This window comes from Vicugna pacos, chromosome X (assembly GCF_048564905.1).
Source record: "Vicugna pacos chromosome X, VicPac4, whole genome shotgun sequence".
Lineage (NCBI taxonomy): Eukaryota > Metazoa > Chordata > Mammalia > Artiodactyla > Camelidae > Vicugna > Vicugna pacos.
This window is the reverse complement of record NC_133023.1, coordinates 55218014-55245408: the sequence shown is the minus strand read 5'-3', so window position 1 is coordinate 55245408 and position 27395 is coordinate 55218014. Positions and strand designations below refer to the sequence as shown.

General features: G+C 38.9%; 1 protein-coding gene, 1 non-coding gene and 1 pseudogene across 3 annotated transcripts in view; 2 read left to right on the top strand and 1 right to left on the bottom strand.

The window, feature by feature from the left end:
* Nucleotides 1-21633, bottom strand: part of OGT (O-linked N-acetylglucosamine (GlcNAc) transferase) — a 33285-nt gene extending 11652 nt beyond the window's left edge. Inside the window, exons 1-15 of one of the 2 annotated variants that reach the window (XM_015250691.3) lie at nt 21525-21633; nt 21385-21430; nt 18390-18570; nt 17303-17546; nt 10992-11060; nt 7570-7686; nt 5316-5395; nt 4562-4757; nt 4024-4164; nt 3332-3432; nt 2718-2871; nt 2523-2624; nt 2146-2325; nt 1330-1488; nt 1094-1183 (exon numbers count right to left, since the gene is read on the bottom strand). In XM_015250691.3, coding sequence (XP_015106177.1) covers nt 1094-1183; nt 1330-1488; nt 2146-2325; nt 2523-2624; nt 2718-2871; nt 3332-3432; nt 4024-4164; nt 4562-4757; nt 5316-5395; nt 7570-7686; nt 10992-11060; nt 17303-17546; nt 18390-18570; nt 21385-21421 — 1851 coding nt within the window. In that variant the 5' untranslated portion in view covers nt 21422-21430; nt 21525-21633. The remainder of the gene's footprint in view (nt 1-1093; nt 1184-1329; nt 1489-2145; nt 2326-2522; nt 2625-2717; nt 2872-3331; nt 3433-4023; nt 4165-4561; nt 4758-5315; nt 5396-7569; nt 7687-10991; nt 11061-17302; nt 17547-18389; nt 18571-21384; nt 21431-21524) is intronic. The other variant, XM_015250692.3, reaches the window with a different exon arrangement.
* A 2463-nt stretch (nt 21634-24096) lies between these two features.
* On the top strand, nt 24097-25674 carry LOC102544210 (suppressor of cytokine signaling 6-like; annotated as a pseudogene).
* A 416-nt stretch (nt 25675-26090) lies between these two features.
* Nucleotides 26091-26163, top strand: TRNAS-ACU (transfer RNA serine (anticodon ACU)). The gene has a single exon. It is a non-coding gene; the product is annotated as a tRNA-Ser (tRNA).
* The last annotated feature ends 1232 nt before the right edge of the window (nt 26164-27395 follow it).

Genomic DNA, 27395 nt, shown 5'->3' with positions numbered 1-27395 from the left:
AGCAAATAAAACAAAACAAAACCAGACTCAGATACAGAGAACATATGGGTGGTTGCCAGAGGGAAGGGGTTGAGGGGGCAAAATAGGTGAACAGGATTAACAAGTACAAACCTCCAGTTATAAAATAAGCAAGCCACGGGGATATAATATACAGCATAAGGAAAATGGTCAGTAATATTGTAGTAACTTTGTATGGGGACAGATGGTTACTAGACTTATCATGGTGATCATTTCATAATGTGTGCAAATGTCAATTAACTATGTAGTACATCTGAAAGTAACATAATATTGTATGTCAACTAGATTTCAATTAATGTAATTAATAAATAATTTTTTAAAGAGTTTAGACGTCAGTCAATAAGGAGTGAGTCCCTGAAGGTGGAGGGCAGTAGCTCCTTGGTCACAAGGAGTCCAACCCTACATCAAGAATGGTCAGGTATACTTCCAAAGCAACAGCTACCAATGCAAAAGATATTGGTACACATTATTTATGAAATGGCAAGGGTCTCACAACCCTTTTGCTAGGACTTCTATGATTCATAAATGCATTACTAGATATACATTACATACTTCTACTAGTCACCAAAGTGGCCAAAGTCTATAAGAAAAAACTCTAGTCTATATACCTTCAGCAAATAAATTCCCTCACAGGTTCCAATCTTAATCTATCATAGAACCTTTGCTCCTGGAGGAAACAGTAATGGAGCAAGCACAGAAATAAAGATAAAGATAACCAAATGCAAAGGCCCTTTAAATGATCTATTTGTTCTTCCTCTAAACCACCATTTTGTTCAATTTATTCAGTTAATATTAGTTATCTGTCACAAGTGCTAGCTCAATCTCCAGAAAAGTTCTATGTCTAAGCACAAATATACCCCATTTCTATTTCATTTGCAACCTCAGCAAAACCCATGCTGATTATAAATGTAATGTAATAAATGTAAACAATCAAGCAAATAAGATCAAAGCAATTGCCGATGTGTATGTAGTAGCTGATGTTAAATACCTATCATGCAAGATACAAGGTATACACCAATAGTTTTATTCACTACTGGCTCAAAATTAAAGTTGGAAGTATAAGAGTATCACCAACCTGAGAAAGATCAATAAAATGATTGGCTTCTGCCATCACCTTCACTCGGAAGTTTGTGCCATCATCTGGGCTCAGGGCATAACAGAATACCTGAAAGGCAGCACATAGTATATTTAATAACCGTGGCTCAACTCTTTCCAAAACACACACTGGGCTTAACACTTAATGGTGATAATAAAGCCACCACTGTGTGTTTGGTTTTATAAATAGTGATTCTAGGAAAACATCAGTCTTACCTCAAATTTATCAGGATTGTGCATGCCTGGGATAGACTGCATCAGGTGAGAGGTGGGATGATTCCCAAAGTCAGAGCTCACATATCCTACACGCAGTCGACCATCACTGAGCTTCAAGTCTTTTGGATGTTCATATGGTGGTTTATGAAGGACATTAATCTATCAGTGGAATTCAATGCTTGTTAGTTGAGTCTATATGTAAATTTTCATCTAGGAAAACTGACTAAAAACGCAACACCAAAACTACATCTCACACATGTTGGGGATGGTTTGCTCAGAAAATTTCTTTAATTCATATAGCCAGTTCAATGCAACCTTAGCAGTTTATATAGTAAGCTTCATACTCTGACCTGTTCCTGAGGCCTATAAAACAGCCCAAGCAAATCTAAAACTTGGAGAAAGGAGGTAGTGTGGACAGAGCATAACGAACCCTTCATTTTAGAAAATTCTGCAGGGAAACATTTTTTAAAAACAGAATTACACCTAGCACTCTATTCTGCTGAGCAAATTCCCATCTTTGATCAAGTAGTGATCTAATTCTCAAAAGTGAGTATAAAATACCAAACACTTTACTAAAAATTATGGCTTTAAAATAATGAAAACACCATCAGTGTCTTGTTAGTATTTCAGTGGAAGGGATCATGATCAAGACAGGACACAATGGAAGGGGCTTCTGGGCTGGCTCACAAAGTTTCATTTCTCAGCTTGGGAGGTGTTCACCTGATGAGAGCTTATTAAGCCATATATTTGAGTTGTGTAGTTTTCTGTGTCTGTATTTTACTTAACAACAAAAGGATTAAAACAGAAGAATCACACCTTATCCAAGCAGAGGTTCCCATGCCTCTCAGCAATAGCTTTCCTGAAGCCATGAGAAAGAGGATACAGCATACTATGATGAGGATGCACAGAAGGCAACCTATTCTTCTCTAACTGGTCAGCCACGATGCTGACCAACTTCTTCATCCGCTCATCATAGTCTGTCCAATCACAGACAATCTAGAGGAGGCAAAAATAAGTTATTATCCAGAAACCCTTATTCCAGGACTTAACATTTTATGTCTTTGGCCTACAGTAACGTCAGATGACCTATTAAAAAAACACTGTCTCTAGCCAGGCTTGGATTAGTATGGCACATAACAATTAAAAAGTGATTACAACCCTGAAAGCCAATTACTGGCCTGTTACTCTTTTACCTGCAGGCAATGAGCCAAATTACAATAAGCATCAGGAAAATCAGGTTTAAGTTTCAGAGCGGTGCGATAAGAAGCTATTGCTTCTGGAATATTCCCTGAATCCTGGGGAAAAAAATAAAGTGAGATGGTTAAAAATTTTTTCCTAACATTGAACATTAGGTGCCAAGATGCACATATTATAATCAACAGTAGTACCTTGTGAATGGAAGCCAGATTGCTGTGGGCATCTGCAAATGCAGGGTTAATCTGAATGGCACGAGTGTAACACTGCAAGGCTCCCTGCACATCTTGCATCTCCTTTAGAGTGTTTCCCATATTAGAGTAGGCATCAGCAAAGGTAGGACTGATTCTAAAGAAGACAAAGATTTTATTTATCTAGTACAAAAACCTTTAACCCCCTATAATGTTAATTTAGTCCGCTGTCATTAAAAGTCCCACATGCCAAATGTGCCAAATGCCAGACATTTAAAAACTTCTTAAAATTCTTTTTTATATTTTTATTGAACTACAGTAAATTACAATATGTCAATCTCTGGCATATAGCACAATGTCCCAGTCACGCGTACACATACATATATTCATTTTCATATTTTTTCCCACTAAAGGTTATTACAAGATATTGAACATAGTTCCCTGTGCTATACAAAAGAAACTTCTTAAAATTTATTTTTATATACAGTGGCTAACATTTGTAAATCTCAAACTCCCAAATTTATCCCTTCCCACCCCCTTTCCCTGGTAACCATAAGATTGTTTACTAAGTCTGCGAGTCTGTTTCTGTAAAGACTTTAAGGCTGTGAGTTTCTTACCGAATAGCCTCCTTATAATGCATCAGAGCTTCCTGCAGTTTTCCCTGCTGCTGCAATACACTTGCTAAATTTGAATGGGCAGCAGCAAACTCTGGGAAGACCTATAAAGAGTCAAGATGATAACTGAGATTTTTTTTTAAAAACCTGCTAACACAGAAGTAATAATTTACCACAAGAACTTTGCTCAAGTACCTTTATATCCCTACACTTCTCTCCACATCCTCCAAGTCCATTCATTTTTTAAAGCCGAGTAGTTCAAATTCTACCTCTTCCTTTATTTTATACCCCTCCTTGCTTCAAAACATAATGAGGCAGACCTCTCCTCATCTTAGTTTATGTTGATAACTCCAGAATCCTTCTCTTCAAAATTCCTATCACACCTACCAACCAACATTACAGCCATTAGGCACTGAAATTGTATACTTATTGGTAACTTCTCTTGAACTATAGCTTACTATTTAATTTTTTGTGTGTACAGATCTAATCTACCCATAAAATAACAAACTCAGTGTTAAGGATTTTCTTAAATGTCACACAGGACCTCACTCATACCTTAGGTACCCAATTACTGTTCAACAAATGACTCAACCACTACTTATTTTGACAAAAGAGATGGATGACATGGCAAACTTAACTGCCTTCCCTCTACTACCACACAGACAAAATACCCAGCAACACCATCCTCAACATACCTCTAACGCTTTACGATACAAGCGAACTGCCTCTTCAATGTTTCCCTGTTCTCGTTTGATATTGGCTAGGTTATTCAGTGAGTCTGCATGGGTGGGGCACAGCCGGAGAGCTGTATTATAACAATCTTCTGCTTCGGCAACCTAAAAAACAAAACAAACTTTTTGAAACCTTTACAGAGGAATCACAGAGCCACCCCGGATACTATTCTAGCAATTGCTCAGTTAAGCCTAATGACTGGTAGTATTCCAGAAAATAGTTATTTTTTGCTATTCTTCCTCTCAACCGAAACTCCGAAGTAAAACAATTTACTGCCTCAATATTCTTTTTTATTTGGTGGGGGGGGTGGAATTAGGTTTATTTACTTATTTGTTTTTAATGGAGGCATTGGGGATTGAACCCAGGACCTCGTGTATGCTAAGCATGAACTCTGCTACTTGAGCTATATCCTCCCCCCTAATATTAATAACAATATTTACAAAAAAAGACTTTTTAATCCTACCCGGTAACAAAGAAATAAGACTGAATAAAAATTCTTACACTGCCCTTCTCTTTGAGAGCATTGGCTAAGTTGCAGTAAGCATCAGGGAAATGTGGTTGCAGTTCAATGGCGCGCCTGTAGGTGTCTATTGCCAGGTCTATCAGGCCTTGCTCATAGTATACACAAGCCAGATTGCCATGTACCACTGCATGATTTGGACTCAAACTTAGGGCACGAAGGTAAGCTGCCACAGCTCTGTAAATAAAGAAAACACACACACACACACTGCAACTAACTTTTAATGGACGCTTTTTTACAATTAATTCATGCTATACTGCATCAAAGCATATCAATGAATTGCAACTATTTACAATTAATACATGCCATACTATACTTCAAATAAAAACTGCACATTTATAAAATGTATTTTTACACTGAAAATTTTTCTATTCCCACATAAGAAACAGGCTTTCCTTTGACAACAACAATAAAAAGTTAAAAGTCAGGATTTACTTAGCTTTGTGAATCAAATCAAAAGGAATAATTTAGTCAAAAAGGTAACCATTTCAACAATTTTACAATAAAGGAAATTTCAACTAAATTTCTAGTGAGAAGGATAATGGTTTTGTGAAAAACCAACAATGAGAAGTCAGGCAATAATAAACCTATAATAAAAGGTAACATAGCAAACCTGATCAGAGGAAAGCAACATGGTAGAAAAGGAAAGTGTATTTCAATGAACCATTGTCATAATTTCAGGCCAAACTCTCAAGTGTTGATACAACAAAGACTCCAAATAGAACATGCTCTCACCTGTCAAAAATCCGTGCCTCTTTCAAGACATTTCCTAAATTGATATAAGCATCCAAAAAATTGGGGTCAAGGGTGACTGCCTAAAAATTACAAGACAGTTACTTAGAGCAAGTTAGGATTTCAGATTAACTTTCCAATTATAATGTTTTACTCTGAGACAATTTTAGACCTCCAATTACATTTTCTAATATGATCAAATTTTATTTCTTTCCTTTTTAAAATCCAATTATTTTAGTACCCACTCATTATTCATAATATCAACATTATCAAAATAACTTCCCATGCAATGTAAGAGCAAAATGTGTCCTAAAGGGAAAAATTTTAAATTGGGTCTGCTCCAATTTTATTAAGCTGAATAGTTCTAATGGTTTGGCCCTATTTTATTCTCGATTAATCAGCCTAACTCTTCTAAGAAAAAACCAATGGCAGGAAGCAGCAGCAGCTCTAACTGAAAAAGGAAATATACACCTCAGTAACTACAACTGTATACTCAGACCTTAGTAAGATATGTAATTAGAGCCGTATACTCAGTAAAATACATTACTTCAAGAACATACTAGGCATTAAGTGTTTTCAGCCAGATAGTTCTGAAGCTGTCTTAAAATATGACCAGATATATCGAGAGCAGTAATTCTCAACCCTGGCAGCATATTAGAATTCACCTCCTAAATGGCTCCATCACAGGCCAGTTAAATCAGACCCTCTGAAAATGGGGCCAGGACCTCCACATCTTTACAAGTTCCTCATGTGCAACCAAGGTAGAGAACCTCTGAGCAAGAGAGTAGGCACTCTTATAGTGTAATAAGTGGAAACCTGAACTGAAATCTTGAAAAGGTAAAGACAATGAGTAAATGAATATATTTAAGATTCATTAAAAACACTTCCTCTTCACTTAGATGGCAACTCTGTAGTAGATAGCATGATGCTCTTAACTTAGATTGTCTAGAGTGATAGATGTCCACCCTTCAAAACTTAACTTTTTACTATGGAAAATTTCAAATATATACAAAAGCAGCGGAATATAGCAAGCCCCCAGGTCTCCATTATCCAGCTTCAACAACTAAAAAATCACTTTCAATCTTATTTAATCTATATTCCAACCAAACTCCTGCCACTTCCCAGGTCATTTAAGCTAATCCCAGACATAACAGTTCATCCAAAAATATTTCAAAAATATGGGAATAATTTTTCCTCCTAATATAACCACAATACCAATATCACAGCTTTAAAAAAAAAGACAGCAATTCCTTAGTATCAAATATCTATTCAGTGGTCCAATTTCTCAGTATCATTGATTCAGGATCCAAATAAGACCCATACAATTTGTCAACATGCCTTTGTGAGTTTCTTTTAATCTTTTAAATTAAAAGTTTGATTTAAGTCTCCATTTTTATTTCTGTAATTTGTTGAAGAAATCAGATCATTGTCCTACACAGCTTCCCATTAGTTTGGATTTTATGTTTCCTTGTCCCATGTATCTCCTGTAAATTGGTAGTGAGAATTATAAACTTAATCAGATTTAGGTTCTTTTCCCTTTTTGCAAGGCTACTTCACTGGTGGAACTATTTACTTCTATCACAAAGTACAAAATGCCTAGTTGTCTTTTTTTGCCACTGATAAATGCCTGAATTTATTACTGGTGATATTCTATCATTCCCTCTTCATTTATTAGCCAGAACACTTAGAAACTCCTGATGTCCAGTTCCATACTGGAGAGAGAGGACAACTTTTCAACCAGTTTCAAAATGAGTTGCTCCTTATCTTTCAAAAGTGACCAATGAATTTCTTATTAGTATAATTATGAACTCATGGATTTGAATGTATTTGATAAGTTTCAATACATTTCATTTATTATTCCTGACATTCAACTCCCATCTTTAGCCAGTAGGAGCCTCTTTCAGTTGCCTCCTGAGTCCTTCTGACATAAAAATATCAAAACTTCCTTGCTTTCTAGTATGACAAGGCACTTCAAATTCATTTTGTACATTTCCTGCCCCAGATCTGGAATGCATCTTTTCACCAAGAGACCGTGCTTCTTTACAGTAAAGCTATCCATTTAAAGAGGTTTTAATTACTAAGTATGTTTTTTCAGTGCAAAACTAGAAACTGCCATACACCATCCAGCAAATGGTGCAGTACTGTCAGAAAAACAAAGATACTATGTGACTGGTTAAGGCCTGTTATTTAGTTCTAGCAAACACACCCTGCATACATAAGCACTTCATAAATACCAATTATTAATTTAACAACTAACCTTTTCAAAGTGATGAATTGCAAGCCAAATCTCCCCTTGTGCATTGAAAACACAGCCAAGATTACTCCAAGCTACTGCAAAGTTCGGTTGCGTCTCAATTGCTTTCAAATAACATGCCTTAGGAGGGGTTAATGAAAGAAGATGGGAGGGAAAGGAGGTAAAGGGAAAGGGGAAAATTCGTAAAGGGAAAAAAAAAAGATTGGGGTGGGGAGGGGAAGAAGGTGATATCATTATTCCTTCTCTGACCAGCCAAAAGTGACCCTGCAGCATAGGCTCGCTTGCGCCAAAACTAATGCGCTGCCACAGCTGGCTGCTCCTGCGCCTGCGCCACCAGAACCCAGGTGCAAACCACCATGTTCAGTTCTGCCAACCAATGGCCAGCCCTTACACTAGGACTTAACAGGGAAGTCAGGTACCTAAGACTCTATGCTGGACTTCTCTTATCTGAACACCTAAGGGCTCTCACTCTGTTTTCAAGTGGTATCTAGAAGGCACCACTTAAGGCCAAGTTCTTCTCCACCCCCTACCCACCCACCCCACCCCCACCCAGTTACCCAAAGTGTGTTCTAAGACATGTTAATAGGTATCACTAGAAAAAAGGCTTTCATGACCAAATAAATTAGGAAAAGAGAAAACAGGTTTCTTGACTACAGGACTTCCCTAAGCCTTTAATAGTATACACAGGGGTCCCTGAACTTCGTTGACCATGGAACTCTTCTTTTATTGAGCATTTTATGAGAATACTATAAAACACATTTTGGGAAGTGCTGCTCTAAGTAAACAATGTTCCTCACTAACATCAAAACTATGCTACTGAGGAGAAAAATGCCTTCCCGCCAAGTCAGACAGCTATCACAAGGCCAGGCTACCAGTCACATCCTCACAATGCCCCTGTCTCCCAAGGGGGACTGAAGCTGAAACCTCATATGACAGGATTGCACCTAGGTTGAGGTCCCTGTAATGCGAGCGCAAACATCGCTTGCGCAACCTAACAGCATCGCACTGCGCAATCGCTGCGAACTGCTGCGCTACATAGAACACCCCTAGACGCAGCAAACGGCCAACCAGATCCATTAATCTACTAGACAGGCCCATAGAGAATATTTGTTTAATGAGATTAGTTGGACTCGAGGTATGTTAAAACCCAATTTTATCCAAAAAGGCTACAGAATAGGACTGAGGGAGCCAGTCAATCAGATTACTCATCTAGTCAACCGTTCACAGGGGCTCATTCGCACGCATCGCGCATTAACGCTGCGCAGCCTTTGCGCTACTGCAGGGTCACAGCGCATCATCAGAAGAGCAGAATGCTGCAATCCAAACAAAGAAGAAAAAAGGAAAAAAATGAACAACAAGAAGAGTTAGAAGCTTTTACTAGTAAATTATCTCTAATAATTTTTAATATCAATTAACTTTTACTTATTTTTGACAGAATTGTGGCTATAGTATAAAACATTCTCTTACATAACTTGCTCGTAAATAAAATTATTTTAAGCTGTTTCTGAAGCCACAAGACAGAAGATTCAGGCATGGAGGCAAATTGTTTTGCTGTGGCAGTTACAAACCCGTTACCATATTTCTCATCATGTGACTTTTCGGTGCGTTCCTTGCTGGAAGAGGAGGAGGTGTGTGTCTGCCCTAGATCCAGGCCTCGAGCTCCCTTCAGCGAGGCACCTTACGCATGGAATAGGAGGTTTCACCCACCTGAAACCTTCTAAATACAATATCAATGGTGAAAAACCAAAAACAAGAGAGAAAATAAAAACAAGATCATTAGTAAAAGTTCAACAAAGCAATTGAAATTCTTTGGATGTCTATTACATATGGGAATGAGGACAGTCTCAAGTCTGTAATATGGGAAACATGCAGAAGGGAGAGGGTTAATCAGGGCTATTGCATACAGCGGGGATTTTTGCTGGAAGAAAGGCTCTTCATTTTCTACAAAGACAACTTAATTTTGCTTCCATCTACTAGGAATATGCTGGCTTGAATTTTCAAATGCACTGATTACAAAAGAAATACATTGCATTTCACTCAAGAGTATTTTCTTGTTCGCTAAGTTCTCACAAAAACAGAATAACATTTTTCAAACTAGGTGTCTCCAGAGCTCTGAAATAAAGAAGTCAGCAACCTAAGGCAGGCGCAATGTCTCAGCCTAAACCGATCTCTAAAGCTGCAGTGAAGTGCAATTCATGTTAGCTGTCCGCTTGGTGGGGTGACAATTAATAGAAGCTTATCAAGTATTTGTTCTATAAATTACCAATTAGATTTATCAGCTAAGATTGAAATCAATTACAGTTCATTAGCTGGAAACCTACATAAGGTTAATCCAAAGTGTCAGCAGAATTTACGAGCTATGCACTTAAAACTAGTGCCTTTTAATATTAGATGGTGCTGAAAAAGCCTTCTCCCTCCCTGGATGAAGCAGTCAAACAGACAGCTACGCTGCGCATACACTCCACGCATTAGCATGCGCGTGGGGCTCAGAGCAACAGGTGGGAGTTTCAGAAGCATTCTGGTTTCTCCCCACTCCTCACCCCTGCAGCGCGGTTGCGTAAGGTGGCTTGTAACAAGACAATTTCATTTATAAATTTAATTTAAAATTATACCAAAAGCTTTATTAACCCAACCTGGTGTTCAAATTCATTATTTGAAAACACAGAATGCTAAAAGCCACCTTTCCACTTTGGCAAGTTTTCTTTCGATCAGTCCATTTCCCAAACAAACCAGCTTTGTCCTTCTGACTTTTTTTTTTTTAAAGGAGGTGGGGTGGGGAGGAATAAAAGAAGGAAGTAAGGAAGAAAAGAAGGCAGACAACTAGGATTGGAAAAGAGGAAAAAGGAACTTAGGGAAGGGAGCAGGGACAAGGGGCAGGATGATCCAATTATTAATTTGCAATCATTTAACAGCCTTTCTTCCACTGTAAAAAGGGTGAGGAAGATGAAGGGAGGAAGGTTAAATAAGAATTTTAAATGCCAGTATTACAGGGTAACATTTGGATGAAATTCTTCTCCACTTACAAGCCACAAAGGACTTAGAAGAGCAGCATTTTCAATGGCACCTGCATCATACAGGAGTCTTGAGCCAAATCACAGGCGCTCTGCTTGTCACCAGCAGGCAAGCCTCAGATTTGAAGGAATGTTATTTATTCCCACATAAGATCATGACAGAGCCCATTGTTATAAAGATGATCTAGCTCAGCAGAAAGGCTCCAAAATGTTCAGGTTCTTGCTTTACCCCCAGATTTAGAACAGGTATGCCAAAGCCTGGCCCTGCTCTAGTCTGAGGTGATTCATGCCGTCAGTTTTCCTCAGTTTCATAGGACTGTTTTGTGAAGATAGCTCAATGAAGAGTTGAAGACTTGGCAAAAAGTACAAGTTTTCATAACACTGATGTTTAAATGTGTTCTATCAAACACCTACCTTGGCTTCTTCCAAGCGACCCAGGGCTTTGAGCAGGTTCCCCAGGTCACTGCGAACACAGTACAAATCCTAGAAACCCAGAGATAACTCTGTCATTAATTATACTCTGCTTTGTCAACCAAAAATCTTGAAATTAATTTTATGCATCTAGCTCCATCATTCTATTCTGTCAACTAAAGATACTGCTTGACAAATTTAAGCACAGAACCACAATCCCTCATCTTCAATTCCAAATTCCAAAAAAAAACTCAAAACCTCACTTGATTAAATATGACCTGAACTGGCATGAAATTATTTATAGAATTGATCCCACTTAGTGTGACTACTCATACCTTCTGCTGCAGAAATATGTGTTTTACTAGAAGGTGCTGCTCCAGATCCACCTGGGAGTTGTATGTGGTATTATTATCTTTACAAAATCCTAAAAATTCTGAATTTTAAGATGTATTTGACCACACTAGTTTCAGATAAAAGACTATGGGCCTTGCTATAGCTTCTCCTCTCTCCAAATGTCAGTTGTATTTATTTTAAAAAGTATGAAATATTTGTTCAACTATTTTGTACAAGGTTATGATAAACTACTCCTAGAGGAAGAGTCAAAAATTTTCCATAGTAGAAAAAAGTATTTATCTGTGATCACTTAGCAGCAAACCTACCCTTAGGCTGTCAGGCGTATTTAGAAACCTCGACTCCATTTCACTATTAGACAGAAGGATTACCAACCAACCAAAGCGTTAATCCTGGCACCTGGCACTAGATTACTCATTAGTATTAAGTGCCATTAGAGTTGAGTGGGAGAATAGTGAAAAGCAGTTGACTCTGCTTTTTATTAGCAGCACGACTGTGTTGCTGGTCATCTGACTCACCAGTCTGTTCATCAGTATGAAAGCCATGTCAGAACAGGGAGCTGAAATTTTTATTTGTCCTTGTTTGCCTTTGTCAGTCAACAAGCAAAGACAATGACAATAGGGGGTAAGCTTATCATTCCAAACTGTTTCACGGATGGAAGAGCCTTAAACTAAGTCCTAGAAAGTGAAATTTTGTCAACTCTGCCAAAGTATCATCATATATATTATTCTATGTGCACCTGTCTTATGGTTTCCAGAATCCGGGTGATTAATTTTACAGATAAGAAGCCTTTGGGACTGCATGTTATCATCCATCAGGTGAACCGAAAGTCAGCCAAGCAAAGAAGACTGCCACAGAACACCCTTAGGGTTGGCCATACTGAGTCAGTTTCATGAGCTACCTGATCTGTCTGTCCATGGAGCAGACTGGTGTTTGGAGACAGAATGGTTGTTTCCCGTGACCTCAAGTACAAAAGGCTAATACTAATCCTCATAGGTATCATTAATCTCATTACAGACTTATCCTCTTCTAATGAGTCTAAGTACTTTTTACCCTATTTATATTCTCAGAAATAACGAATTCTATAATCTTGCTATCTACTTTGTATGATTTTTCCCCCTAAACTTTAAGGCTTACCCTTCTGTTTTGGCAGACCATGACTGTACAAACCAATCTGTTCATACGAACTCCTACTACATCTGATTATGGTAGTTATACATCTTTGGACTTTTACCAATTCCTATGCCTTTTCTGAGCCACAATAATCAGAAGTCTTATAATCATTCTCCAACAATGACCCTAATAGACTATATATCTTAGCCAACTGTTACATAATTTTACCCTCTAGTTTCTATAAACTCTTGGATGGATGACATCCAAGTCCCACAGTGTATCTGTATTTAGTTATATCATCCACATCCATCATAGCATACTAAATCAAGTTAATACAATGTTCATAGTTAAAAATAAATTATCTTCAAAATCACTATAAGATAATCAACAAGGCAGTCCTAGATAAAGGTGAAACACATCATATTAAATATAAACATGAAATCCAGTTCTCCCGTTGGGATCCCAACGTTTATGCATAAATAGCTAATTTCTAGAAAATTCAAGGATACCTCTCTTCTCAAAGTTCAAAACCTAAGACATCAGTTTTGCTTCATTCATCGAATTAAAACAGTGTCTGCTAAGAGAATCACATTTCTCAAACCTAGCCCATTCTATTCATTTCCAGGTTAATACCTTTTATGCAAACCTTTACTCAACTAAACAATACACCTGGAACTGCAGGGAAAATAAATAAAACCCTTATCGTCAAAGGGCTTACGATCTATGTGGAAAGACAAAGCAATGCACATTAAATGCCCACATAGTGGTAATGAATTTTAGAGAAGTAAATAAACGCAAAGGAGAAACTTAAGCTGGGCCTTAAAGGATGAGTAGGGCTTTAACATGCTGATTGCCCACTATGGATCAGGTCCGTTTCCTGCGGGGGCCCAAATTCACACTTCACTGCAGTGACGCACTAACAATACACATGCTTATAATTAATGTTTCTTTTTCCAGTATAATTGAAATTGTTTTAAAAAACAATTTCTTTTCTTCTCTTCAATTTTAAACCTCTTTACAGTTTTATTTCTTCTTGGAATGTCATTATTCTGCATGGAATAAACTTGGAATAAATTCTGCATAATTGGATGAAGGAAAGCGTCACCCATATGTGGGTGACGGGGCCCCTGAGGAAACAACTGTCACCCAGATTTGGGTGACGTAGTGATCAATGTATTAATAGACAAAGGAGGAAGGCATTGTAGACAAGAGAAAATAGTATGAATAAAGGTAAGGAGACGGAAATTAGTAAGAATTTCCTGTGTAACAGCTCCTAAGATAGCAGCTATTTCTCGCTTTTCCTCCTAGAGCCCCCCACCCCCACCCACAACATCTATACACACAGGAAATAAAATTAGGTTGATAAAAGCCTACAGTAGTTCTCAATTGCCTCTCAAATTAAATTCAAACTCTTCAGCCTCTCTATTCTTTCTAAATCTTCCAATTGACTCTCCTCTACTACACTCACTTCTTGTTACTACTTGACTCACCACTTCAGCTAAGGAAGTCTACTTGCTATTTATCTTCCTACAGAATGCTTAGGTTATAAGCATCCACTCGAGAAAATCTTCTGATTAATACTCTCTAACAATAATCATCTGAGGAGCTTACACCTTTTTTCCTTTATGGGTCAGGTCCTATCTCATATTATAATCCACAACTTTCTCCCCTCAACACATCTCCCCAATTTCTAACAAAACACATAAGAGCACTCAAATATTTAAATGTGACATTTGCATAGCAAACTTAAAAAGCAGAGCAGAGAAGAACAGAAAAAAAGGCAACCCTCCAAATTCACAGAGGCAGAAACCGTGGACATGGAAGGCCAACTGTACTATACCACCTTATATAAGGGGCTTGAGCCTCCGCAGAGTTTGGTGTCCTCAGGGGGTTCTGGAACCAAGCCCCTGCTGCTTTCGAGGGGTGAGACTGTATATGGCTTCCTACAGCTTAGCTGTATGAGTGAGACTCACAACAGTAACAAGTAACATGATGGTAACACTTAATGTTCAGGATGCCAGTAGCTCTCAGTTGCTATGCATCCACAATCAAAGCAGAAGCAATGGTTCAACAAAGACTCAGAAAACAGAACTTCTCACAGCAACTCAGGGTCATAGTCATTTTACAAAGGACATTTTATACATCATTCATAAAAGAACTTGCCAGGTACGGGCAACTCCAGAGAGTCATCATGTGAAGATTACCAGCTGCAATAGCAAGCACCTTCAAATACAATGGACTAGAATTTTAGTGAAATTATTAAATCATCCAACATTACAGAACACAACTCAGAATGTAAAAAAATGAAACAGCTCTACATCTTAAAGGTAATTTCTATAGTCAAGTCACAGAAAAACTTCTAAACTGACATATCATTAACTTAAAAAGACAAACACTATTGAAAACAGGTTACCAAGACTATCACCTTAACATTTTACTTTGTCACTATTGCAAAACCAAGATAACCTGAGTTTCTTTAACTATTTTTCATAGAATGCCAACTATATTTATAATTCAGGCCAGCAATGCACTGCCAACAAGAGTACAATTTAGGAACAGACTCAAGATTCTCTGTCAGTACTGAACTGACAAAGGCACTTGACAGTAAGCTTAAATAGATATCCTGAAATGAATTAAAACATGATCACTATGTATATTTAGGTGAAATCAAGGCAGTATGCACAATTCCTCTTTCATTCTTACCAGTAAAGACAGAAATAAAACAGCACCTTCCACTACTAGAAACAAAAACCAGATGGGAATGCATAGCTGTTTAATGCTGACCAGGGGCAGTCTCATTATTCATTTTAGTATTATCTTACTCCTTTGGTGGGGCACAATGATAAGCTTCCTGTTAACAGGTTAGATAGTGAAAAGCACAGTTCTGTCTCCCATTTTCGTTCCTTTTTCCTTATCACCTCCTACAGTTTGGCTTACCGTCAGCAGCAATGACTGCTCTGCCACACATGTAAGGCAACTGGAAACCTGAGCAAAGGGGATCAGAGCTCAAGATGTTTGAGCCCACGGCTGTGTAAGAGGGCGCAAGTGAGTTTATATTCAACCAACAAGTGAAGGATGGAACCAACTCTGATTAATAAAGGGAAAGAACTTACTGTGACAATTAGATGTACAAGTGAGCACTGAGCCTTGGCAAGAACAGGGTCAAAGCCCCAGTGGCAGCACATACAGGTTTCTATAAAACTCTCTGTGAGTAACTAGCTAGATAGTACTGCAATAAAACTTACAAAAAGTCACTGAAATATATATATGTATGCATTGTGCATCTCTGAAAGGATACAGAAGTTACTTTCATTGCTACCTCCATGAAGGGTAGCTGGGAGATTTTGCACTGTATCCATTCAACAAGCAATACATTTAAAGAATTAAAGATTTTAAACTCTCAAAATCAACTGAAAAAATAATTGTTAATAGATGTCATGATAAAAAGTGATTTCAGGGGGAGGGTATAGCTCAAGTGGTAGAGTGCATGCTTAGCATGTATGAGGTTCTGGGCTCAATCCCCAGTACCTCCTCTAAAAATAAATAAACCTAATTACCTCCCCCTGCCAAAATAAAAAATAATTAAATAGTACAATAATTTTTTTCTAAAAAAGTGACTTCAGATCTTTGCACAAACTACTAAATTAAGCTTCAGTTTCCTACCTACAAAATAAGTATTAAGGGACAGCAGAATTATGATCACTGGTTTTCAAACTATGCTCAAGGGCTGCCAGGAGGGGTGGGTGCCCTCTATGCACATCTTCCCTTTTTATCTTTTATTTCTTCTCTCCTCAATGTTTGCTTTCACGATACTCAGGCTCAGGTTTTAACATCCACGTCACTGTTACTAGCTGTTTGATTCCCAAGAAAGTTACATAACCCAAGCCCATTTTTGTTTTTAATTGGTAAGATTAGAAAGAATACCATCTCCTTTGAAGGATCATTGTGAGCATTAAGGAAGACCAACGTCTGACTGGCACAGTGAGCACATAGAAAACTTTCAATAAACGGTAGCTACAATAGTTAATTATTAAACACTTCCAGGGTTGTTGCAAAGCTAAACGTTGATGACGTAGCTTGGAAACGTATTCTTAACTTTTTTTCTGGATTCCTATTACCCCACTCATTATCACTTACTTGTTAAGTTTATATCTATCTTCTTGCCCTAACCACATCCAAAGTTCTAAGGCAAGTCTTACTTTTTAATGTGTACCTTTCAAAGACCCTAACACATAGTGAACTTAATGTCTGCCAGCTGGACTTCACTTATTTCCCAGAAAACATCTGCAATTTAGACCAAAAAAAATATTAAGGACTAATCATATGCTTGATGTGGATACTATCACCTCTATTCTACCACTTCTAATTATGTTGAAAGAAAAGAGAATAGGATATTGAGGAACAAATTTTGCAGCCTAGTTTTCATGTCACTGATCCATGTATTGGCAACTTGTTTTAACTATTTTATATTACAGATTAAGGCCCTTTATGCACTATTCCTTAAAAATCAATTAAAGATTGCAAATGGATATCAGAATTTATCCAAATTTAATCAAAAGAATCCAAAGAAACAACGTCACGTGTTCTGTACTTTTACAGGCATTATAAAAACAGATGTAGAGTTTCTTGCAATAAAAGGAAGTCTTATACTCTCTAACGTAACTTGTTAGAAATTTTTTACATAATGCAGACTTGGCCAAAGCAATTTCACCATTTTAAGTAGATAAAACATTTCCAAACTCTTGACTTTATTCCATGCAAAAAACCTATTTCAGTGTCTAAAGTATCAAACTATGTTTCTTTCTAGCCTTTTGTGAAGGGAAAATTACAACCACTAAAATTATACTCACAGGATTGTACTGAAGAGCAGAGACGTAAGCTTGTACTGCCCCTTCCATGTCTCCTGCTGCTACCAAAGCGGCTGCCAGGTTAATATAACCATCGATGAAATCTGGTTTGAGACGCAATGCATGCCGGTAATGCTCAATTGCTTCCTGCAACTGCCCTCTTTCCTTGTACACATTCCCCAAATTCGAATAGGCTTCTGCAAGGAGGGGGTTCTGTTTAATTGCCAGAGTGCTAAAGTGGGCAGATCTGGAAAAGGGAAAAGTGTTGATGCATGGGTATGCATGTTACAGAAAGATGGTATAGCCCATACTCAACTCAGTTTCTGAAGAGCCTGTGTATTGCCCATTATATAACAATACGTCATCTTTTAAACTAGCTCACAGTAGGAAAAACTTTGGAAATCAAAGTTTTTCACAAGTGGAGGCACTCCAGATTTCAAATTAGAATGCTCTTTTTTCTTATGAGATAAAATTCTTAGTAGTCTCATTACCAAACTGCCTCATTGTAAACCAGGATCATTAATTAAGATCAAGAAAGAAAATGCTATTTCCATTTGTTGATAAGATTAATGACACACATCTTTAAGTGTCTAAATAAGCCAGAAAAACAATTTATTCAAAGGATAAGAACAGATTCCTCCCTTTTGATTAATTCAGCTGATTAGCTAAAAATAGCACATCATGACTTAAAGATGGCATATGCAACCTGAACTACATATGCACCTCCTACCATCATCTCTGAGCACTTCTGTCCCTCAAGCTGACATGTCTTACAAAGGGGACACTGGATGCTCAGATGTGTAACTAAGAACATTTTATTACCAGAAGAGAGTTAAGAAAGCAGCAGACATAGGTGGAAAGATCTAGAAAAGGTCCCTAGTCATACTGCTAATATAACCACCACCACAAAAGGAGGGAGAGAAACTAGCAGCTGGGCATATGTCACAAGTGGGCAAGCGAGCTGATGTGCGTTGGTGGCTCCAGTTGAAACCAAGTACTGGAAAATTTCAAGTTCAAATATTTAAGTATCATCTTTCAAGCTCAGCACCCAGAGGTAGCAATTACCAGCAAGTACCCCCATATCTCCTACCTGTCCAGCCTTCGACACTGGAAGTGTATAGATGAAAGTAATAAAAGCACACCAGTATTGTCTGGCTCTTGTCTCCAGAGCTGCATGCAGTGTCTCTCAGCTGCCTCAAAATCTCCTGCCTGATATTCCCGATGTGCCAACTCAGCTAACCCTTGGAAGGAAAGCATACGTTTCGTTGGTTCTGGAGAATCATCAAAACATTTGAGGGAAGGAGGGGGGAAAACAAAAAGTTAGAAATGCAAACAAAAAAATGTAAAAATATGGTATATTAAACTTAAAGATGAAAACGCTTGAAACTATGTAAAGCACTAGAGTGTTCTGCACGTTATTTATAACCCCAAGTTAGTATCAGGTGCAGAATTGGCATATTAAGAATTCACCCATTAACGTTCTTTCCCAGACTAGATAGAAATATTTACTTTCAAATGATGTAATATTTTGTGACCAAAAATACTTGTACTTTTAAACTATAAAAAGTAGCATCTTAAGATTCACTAAACATTATTTCCTCCACCTTAGTTAACATACAGAAAGAAAATATACAACATGATTTGCAAGGTCACAAAGATTTAATATCAGAATAACCTACTGGGAAACTTAATACTTTGTCCCATGTTTTAGGTTGGATTGGGGAGGGGGGCACTTGCAACAATCTATCTCTTAACCTGGGTGGAGACACCAGATGTGTGTTTAATTTTTAAAATGATGGCTTTGTATATTTCACAACTTTGTTTTTAAATTATTTTAAGGAGGACACTAGAAACAAGCATGAGGGGAGGACTAAAAGTCAAGGTGCTATTTTTAAAACAGCTGATAAACAAGATGAATTCATCTGTCAAGAGCCAAAATGTTTAAAGGGTCAACAAACATTTTAAATAGACCGAAGATTATATTGCTCCTCTACCATCCCAAACTCACATTCGGACCAAATTAGCTAAATCCCACCCACACTGGTTTAACACTAGCATTTTCCAAAGAGCTCTGATACTGACTAAAGTATTAGGACATTGCAAACAACCCTATATAAACCAAGCAGTTACCTACAACTGCCATGATTTTTTTAAAGAATGGGAAAACACTAAAAAAAATACAAAAACAAAAACAAAACAAAAAAAACACTGGATAAAGTGCTGCAACAGAATGAATAATAAATCAGATACATAAAGATAAAGGGTATATCGCTAAGGCCCAGGGAGGGAAAACAACAAACTAAGTCTCAATTGTAAATACTTCACAATGAAACATCACTGGGAATTTGACCACAGCACTTCCATTAGATAGTTAGAGTGGGAAACTGTATACGAATTACTTAAATTCTACCAAGATCAGAGTGACAAGCTCAAATATGAGTTTAGATCCCCCAAGCATTAGAGCTGGCGAATGAACTGTATACTCAGGAAAGCAAAGTAAATTTCCTAACAGAATGCATGGCTAGCTAACCACCAACATAAGAGCAGAGACCGGTATCCAAATCTGGGGGAGGTTATGTCTCTAATAGCAACTAGAAAATTGTATCTTAGACAAATCTCTAGAACTTTCTAGCTCCTTATTTTAACACTAACAACTTTTCAAAGCCGTTTATCTGCTATTTTACCACTTGACATGACAACTTTCTCAAATAAAATAACATGGAGAAAAGGGCAAGCTAGTAGAGAAGAATCTAGGGCAGAATCTTAAATCTTTAAAAATCCCTGAGGGAGGGGAACACTAATTATTAATCCCACTACCTACAATTGTGGATAAGACATAATTGAAGAGTCACCTCTTACTTACTTCACAATGTCCAAAAACAATAAAACCCTTGACATATCTCAACTGAGAAACCAACAACAAAAAAATAACCTCGTGGGAAACCTTAGAACCGCAGCCCAATCCGCCCGCCCGCCCCAAATAGCCTCAATATGGAAAGGCAGCTGAAGGACACTCCTATAATTTGGCCATTTTCTTATTTTTTAGGAGCAAATGCTCTCGACTAATTGTCTAAAAGGACAACCGCCTTGCACTTGTGCAGCTACACTCCAGTTGCTTTACAAACTCTTCAAGCAGGGATGAAAACTTAAAAAAATAACACAACCTATGAATAAAGAGATACTCGGCTAAAGAATGGGGATGGAAGATCCAGAGGCGGCGGCGGAGGAATACAGGGAGAAAGTAACACAAAGCAACAATCGGGCGGGCAGGGCGGTCAACGCCAAAGCCCCGGTACCAGGGTGGTTTTTCCCCCAGAGTAGGAAGTAGACCGCAGGGCTGGCAACCTCGAGAAGGGAAGGGTGTGGTTCCCCGCGGGAGGGAAGGGAGGGCCGGGTGGGAAATCCAGGCTGGGGACAGCGTGGGGGGAGCTGGGCGATGGCAAAAGGAACCCCTGGAAATTTCCGATCTAAACACCGGCCGCTCAACCGAGAAGGAACACCAGAAAGGCGCTGCCCAGCGGGGAGCTGCTTAACATCCCCTCGTCTCGAGGTTACTTGTAGCACACCCAGGAGCCGGTGCTCGTCCTTGGGTGATGCGAAGTGAGGATAGATCACATCGGAACGGCACCCCCTCCCTTGATTGACAGAGAAGGACCAAAGCTGGTTAAGGGGAGCGGGGTGGAGGGGGATGCGGAGGGAGCAGAGGAAGGGGCGGCGAGCTGAATTAAGGGAGAAAACGGTGGCGAAGGAGAGTGAAAGGGAGCGAGAAGGACACGGATTCCAATGCAGTCCACTGCGAGATATTCTAGGCGAGCACGTGTGGAAAAAAATGTCCCGAGAGAGTAGAAATGCTAGGAAATGTACAGGATTACAAAGCAAGAAAGGAAGCAAAAGGCAGGCAAGAGGAAATGTTTAAATTAAAAGAAGACAGCGGAAAACCCCGATTAGATGCCGGTAGACGACGAAAACCTCAGTGATGCCACTGATGTAATGGGGATGGCTAGAAGGAAGGGAAGGAGTGATGAGGCCAGGGACGGCGCGAGACCCCAAGGGGGCATCTGCCAAGGTAGAACGGACACCGGTACCTGTGCTGTCGGCCACGTTGCCCACGGAAGACGCCATCTGGAGCTTCTTGAGGGAGAAGAGAAGGGGTAATTGAGTCCCGCTGCCGCCACTACTGGCAAGACTGTTTCTAGAGGTAGAAGTACGAGGGCAGCAGCCGTACCAGTGCTTTGGCAGGCTTAAGCGGCGGCAACAGTTACACACTTCGAACCTTAGGAACTCTGGTTGGCCATCTACCTCTCACGGTCTTGAAATGGCGGCGACGGCTCCTCGGCCGAAACAACACGGACCGGAACTACTTTCTGTTACAATCAAGTACCAGCGCGGAAGTAGCGCGGTAACCAGCGCTACCGACAAAGTGACTATAATCAAAGTCACTCGCCCTTCTGTAACCTTCCGCGTAGGGCCCATTGCGACAAACACGATTGTGTCGAGGGCGCATGCGAGCAAGCCTGTCACTCGCGGTTAGGGCACTGTCTGGGGCAGGAGCGTCCAAATTTTTCTTAATAGAGAAGCGGAAGCTTAAAAAGAAACGTATACACAAGACGGATGCATTTTAGCCAAAGTAGGAAAGTACAGTCAACCACCTAGCCAAGAATGTAGATCTTAAATGCCCACAGGCGTCTAAAAAAGTTTCATTAACTTTATTCGTACAAGAACAGATAGTTACAAGGTTGATGAATCAATTCTGAGCAAGTAAATTTATTACATGCCGAGAGGCTTCCAATTTGAACACGTCTTAATTCTGATTCCAACCATTGATTTAAGCACTTGGATGAAAAAGACTGATAGTTTCACCCGGCCAAATGAACCCAAACATCTCAGATTTTGACCATAAAGCCTGAAATTTTAAAATCCTTTTGGTATTCAGGATAGTTCTGCCCACAGTATTACGGGAAACACTTCATAACTCAGGGACATGCTGAGAACACTCCAAAGCAGCAGCTATAAAAATGTTAAAGATGATTCATATTCGTCAAAATCCATGACTCTCTTCTGAGCTGTGACTTCATTTCCACCACATACATAGCTTTGCAAATCGTTACAGTTGGTGATATCATTTAGCTCAAGGCAGCGCAACAATATATCTAGATTGAGTAAATTGCCTCTACTTCCTTGAACAAATCAGTTTTCTATGATGCTCCTGTATGTAGTTTAAAGTCCACTGTTCAGACATTTTGTCACATTGGTATTAATTTATAGCTCATCTCTTGTCCCAGAAAGGATTTGAGGTAGCTTGCCACATCAGCAAGAAATTATTATAAATTCCAAGGAGGCAGCAAGTTGGATCTCTTAGAGCCTCTTTATTTCGGAAAAAAAAAAAGAGTCCTTGATCTAAGAAAACGTCAGTGTATTTCTTTCTCGCCATCTTACTACACTAAAAACAAAGCTAAGTCCTCAAATTTTGCTTCAGTTTCTTCGAGACAGTTCACAAACTGTTAATTATGGATATAAGCACAGAGGAAATTCCTGATATTGATCATTTCTTCCATCACATCCATAATTAAGAATCAGATGCGTGAAAAAGACAAAGTTCACTACACAAATTCCCCTGGAAAATGGGGACCAACCGCGTCTCTTAATTTGATTTTACTGGTAAAACCTTTTGCTTCCGCCCTCCCCTACCCCCCACAAGCGCTCCATCTGTGGTGAATAAAATTAGCTTTTCAACTTTTAGAAAGGACTTCTCTGATTCCACTGGCAGATGTTCAGGCCTTACTGATTAATGGGTGTTAGCTAATTAATAAAACCTCTCTTGTTATTAAATGCCAGGTCCTGTTCCGAGTCAGGCAGGTTATTTGGTCCATCCATACTTGAGGGCTGAGTTTCCTTATCTGAGAAGAGTCAAAGGATGCTGCTGTGAAAAGCTGGATGGAGGAGCTCACAGTAATTCAATAAGGAAAAACCCTGGTTGGAGTCTCAAGAATCCCCTCCAGGTAACTTCCAGGAATAGCACCTGGAGGGCTTAATTTGAAGGACTTACTCATCAGACAAACGCATCTTCTTTGGCCAATCAAGTAACATTTACGAGAGTCTCTAGGTGCAAGGCACTGTGGGAGACGCAAAAATCAGCAAGATAAGTTCTTTGCCCTAAAGGAAATTGAAACCCTGTTAGGTAGACACAAAAAGCCACAAAAGCATTAAACAGAAGAGTTTTATTAAGGTGATAAAATATATCGCTGTCTAAAATATATTTCTGTCTCTTCAGGAATATCTGAGGAGGGAACAGTCATTTCAGGCTGGAGGGGGGTGACGAAGAAGGCCTGACCTGGGCATTGAACGGGATGCTTTTGTGCGTTCTCCTTCACGCGGATTTCTGTTTGTTTGTTTGTTTGTTTTTTCCTTCCTTTTAGGTGCAGCAATTCTAAATTCAGAATCATCTAGAATACATCAGCCGCTTCTTCCACCCCAATCCCAAACTTTGCCACCCTAACGACACCACCAGTGATGTATTCGTTTTCTGTTACTGGCTCGCAAATTGCCACAAATTTAGCGGCAGGAAACAACACACATCTCGCAGCAGTCGCGCCAGCGCTGGGCGAGGGAGCCGGAGACACGCTCTGGCCGCCGCCGCTGCCGCCGCGTCGTTGCCGCCGGAAAATGGCTCCAAAGGTTAAAAGAAACTGGAAGAATATATCCACGTAGCACCGCAGACTCTCCAGATGTTTGGGAACAATATTCCAACGAGAGATCGACACCCCGCCACCCCGCCCCCGATTAGCTAACCAGGCCTAATGAAGAAAATTCGTCTTAAAATCTTCCGGAAATCTTTGAACCTGAATAAAGGTAAAGCAGAAACTGATTTCGTGGTAGCACGGCAACCATCACTAGCCAGTGAGTTTGGAAAAACAGGATTCCTTATTTAGTAGCTACGATGGTAAAGATATGGCTAGCTGTGATAACAGGGAAGATGAAAAAGATGGGGGAAAAAATAGATCAAAGAGTGAGAGCTTAATGGGTACGTTAAAAAGGCCGCTTTCTGCAGAACAAAAGCAGAAAGGCAAGGGGAGCACACCCTCTGGGAGCTCTGCCAGATGAGGATACGCTTTCGTTTAAAGATGTGAAAGCTCAAAGACCAATAAGGTCCACTTCCCTGGGCAATCATCGTTATAGTCCTACCCCTTGGCCTCTTGACCTGCAAACTCTGAGGAGGCGTGTATCAAAATGGAGGAAGTGAGACTTAAAGCCTTGGCTCATTCTTCCAATCCAAGTCCAGCACGGAAGGATATTTGAAAAAAATTTCAGTCTTCAGCCTGAAACTGTGCCGAGAACAAAATAACTCATTCAGGAGTTCAGGATCTCAGAACGCAGATTTGCATCTTTACCTCAATGAACATGTGCCTGTAATTATTGGGCTTAAGCTTCAGGACTGCGTTTGATATTCTGTGCCCACTGATGAGAGGATATAGCCTTTGGAAGGATCGCCTAGCTATTATCTGGACAGTTCTTCTCCGATGGAAATTTTTGCAGTTCCTTCTCAAGTGGGAGAGAACTCTTTCTTCAGAAATGAATATCAGGTCGACCAGGACCCAGTCATTGCCCTAGAGTCTTTGTGGATCAGTTTGCGTATGGCTTGTTCATTGACATCACAGGTGTCACATTGGAAATCACAAGAGTGAGTCATGACGATGTCTCTCCATGCTCACCATTGCTACCTCTAACGCAGAATAATCAAATCCAAAAGGACATCAGTGGACTTAACTGACACAGATGTCTATGTGTCTGAAAGTATATGCGCTATCATTTGAATTTCGACAGTCTTTGCTCCTGTGGTTGCAAGAGTTTCTGGTTCAATGGAAAGTGGTGGGTTTGTGGTTGTGACAAGCTTTACAGAAGAGCTGGAAAAACTTGTGAAATAAGAGTGGTGCTGGGGACCAGTCACATGCTGGAGGCAGGAGAAAATCTAGCAAATGTGCCAGATGGTTCTTTTCTTGTTCTGCCTAGTTTCTGATGACCGTTACCTTTTAAGCTCCAGCTTTTGCTCCCATGGTGAAACACTTCACACTAGAATTGAGCACTCAAATGTTGGGTTTCGCTTTTATCATCAACCAGATGTGGATGGACAATTTGCTGATCTAATTAAGCTTTCAACCAGGGGCTCTGAAAATGGAGCTTTTTGTTATTCAAGGTCTCCATTGCCTGAATCTGCAATTTACCCTGTCAGACTGACCAATCAAGTATCACGATGCATGCAGGTGCGTTCTTTGCAATACCTGTGCCGTTTGTTGTATGCCAGTATACCAGAAAACTTATTTCAAAAGCTGCCTTTGCCAAACAGAAGGAACGATTATTCACAAGAGAAGCATTACTGAAAGATTAGGAGAACCCTGCATCTTGCTCTTTGGGTTCCAGAAAAAAAGATGGAAATACAGTTTATAAACTGCCATTGCTATCAAAATCTTTTGCTGCCATAACTATTTCAATTTTGGGTGAAAAGAGTAATCAGTTTGTCCAGGAGTGGAGAAATATCGCCAAGGTGTCCTGAGTTTATTTTTGTTTTATTTTTAATTTTGGGGGGAAGGCAATTACATTTATTTTCATTTATTTATTTGTAATGGAGGTTTGGGAGGAGGTAATTAGGTTTATTTATTTGTTTGTTTGTTTGTTTGTTTATTTAATGGAGGTACTGAGAATTGAACCCAGGGCCTCATACATGCTAAGCAGGCACTCAACCCCCAAGCTATACCTAACCCCCTATTTCTTTTTTAAAAAAGGAAAGTCTCATTGGGGAGGGTATAGCTCAGTGGTAAAGTGTGTGCTTACTATGCACCAGGTCCTGGGTTCAATCCCCAGTATCTCCGTTAAGGAAAGCAAGCAAGCAAGCAAGCAAGCAAGTGAATTACCTCCCCCTCAAAGAAAATAAATAAATAATTTTTTTTAATAAAAAAGGAAAGTCTTGAAGTTTTAGAAGTGTGAATTATCCTCCATCATATGCAAAATAATCACAATGTGAATTATCAGATTCTCCTTAATCTACACCCCCTTAAGTCCTTTACTGCTACCCACTGTGATTTTTTTTAGAATTAAAATTGTTTACTTTAAATGGCTTATTTTCAAAAGATAGTGTTGAAGAAACATACCCATGTGATAAAGTGCAGAATTTATATATCCACTAAAAATTATTTTTCATCTCATATGTTAGAAAGATTTATAATTATGAATTGACATAATCTTGAGTAATAGAATGCAAACCTGCAATATATCTTTTGCAACACATTTCTAAATTATTTTAAGGTTGTGCTAATTTTTTGGTTGTGAAAAGTTGAATTTTTCCATTGCCTGCAATTTCATCTAGTGGCTTCTGTGTATATTTTTGAGTTGGCCTTACATTTTAAAAACCTTGAAAAAATGTAGCCCACCAATTTAGAAACTGTTGCCTTTTCTGTCTTTAAACTCTGATACAAATTGACATAACATATTAGCATGCGCAAGGACCTGCGTTCAATTTCTTTAAGTATTAAAGAAATACTTTCCTATGGTAGCAATTTTTTTGTATCTATACTTTCTTTTGGCAAATGTTTCATCTCAATTGCTTTGGCTTAGTCAATGTTTTCTTGGGTAGAACTTGATTGTACCACTAATTTTCATAAATGGATTGGAGGATTTCTCATGCAACATTAAGCTTTATATTAGGTTTTGAATTGACTTAGATAAAATTAAAACATTGTTTTGCAGTTGGAATTACATTTTTCTTTAATGTTTTTATACAAGTAAAATGTGCTCATTTTGACCTCTGCCCCTACCAAAGACTCCAGTTGAAAAAACGTGGAAATTGTGAAGCATTATGTAAGAAAAATATTAATACCATATTAGATATGGGGGAGGGTATAGCTCAGTGGTAGAGTGCACTGTTAGCATGCATGAGGTCCTGAGTTCGATCCCCAATACCTCTGCTAAAATAAATAAATCTAATTACCTCCCCCGCAAAAAAATAAATAAATAAAAAATTTTAAAACATTAAAAAATATATTTTAAAAAAATGTCAGGTATATGGAAGTCTTATTGCCTACCGAATATACTGCCATTTGAAAAC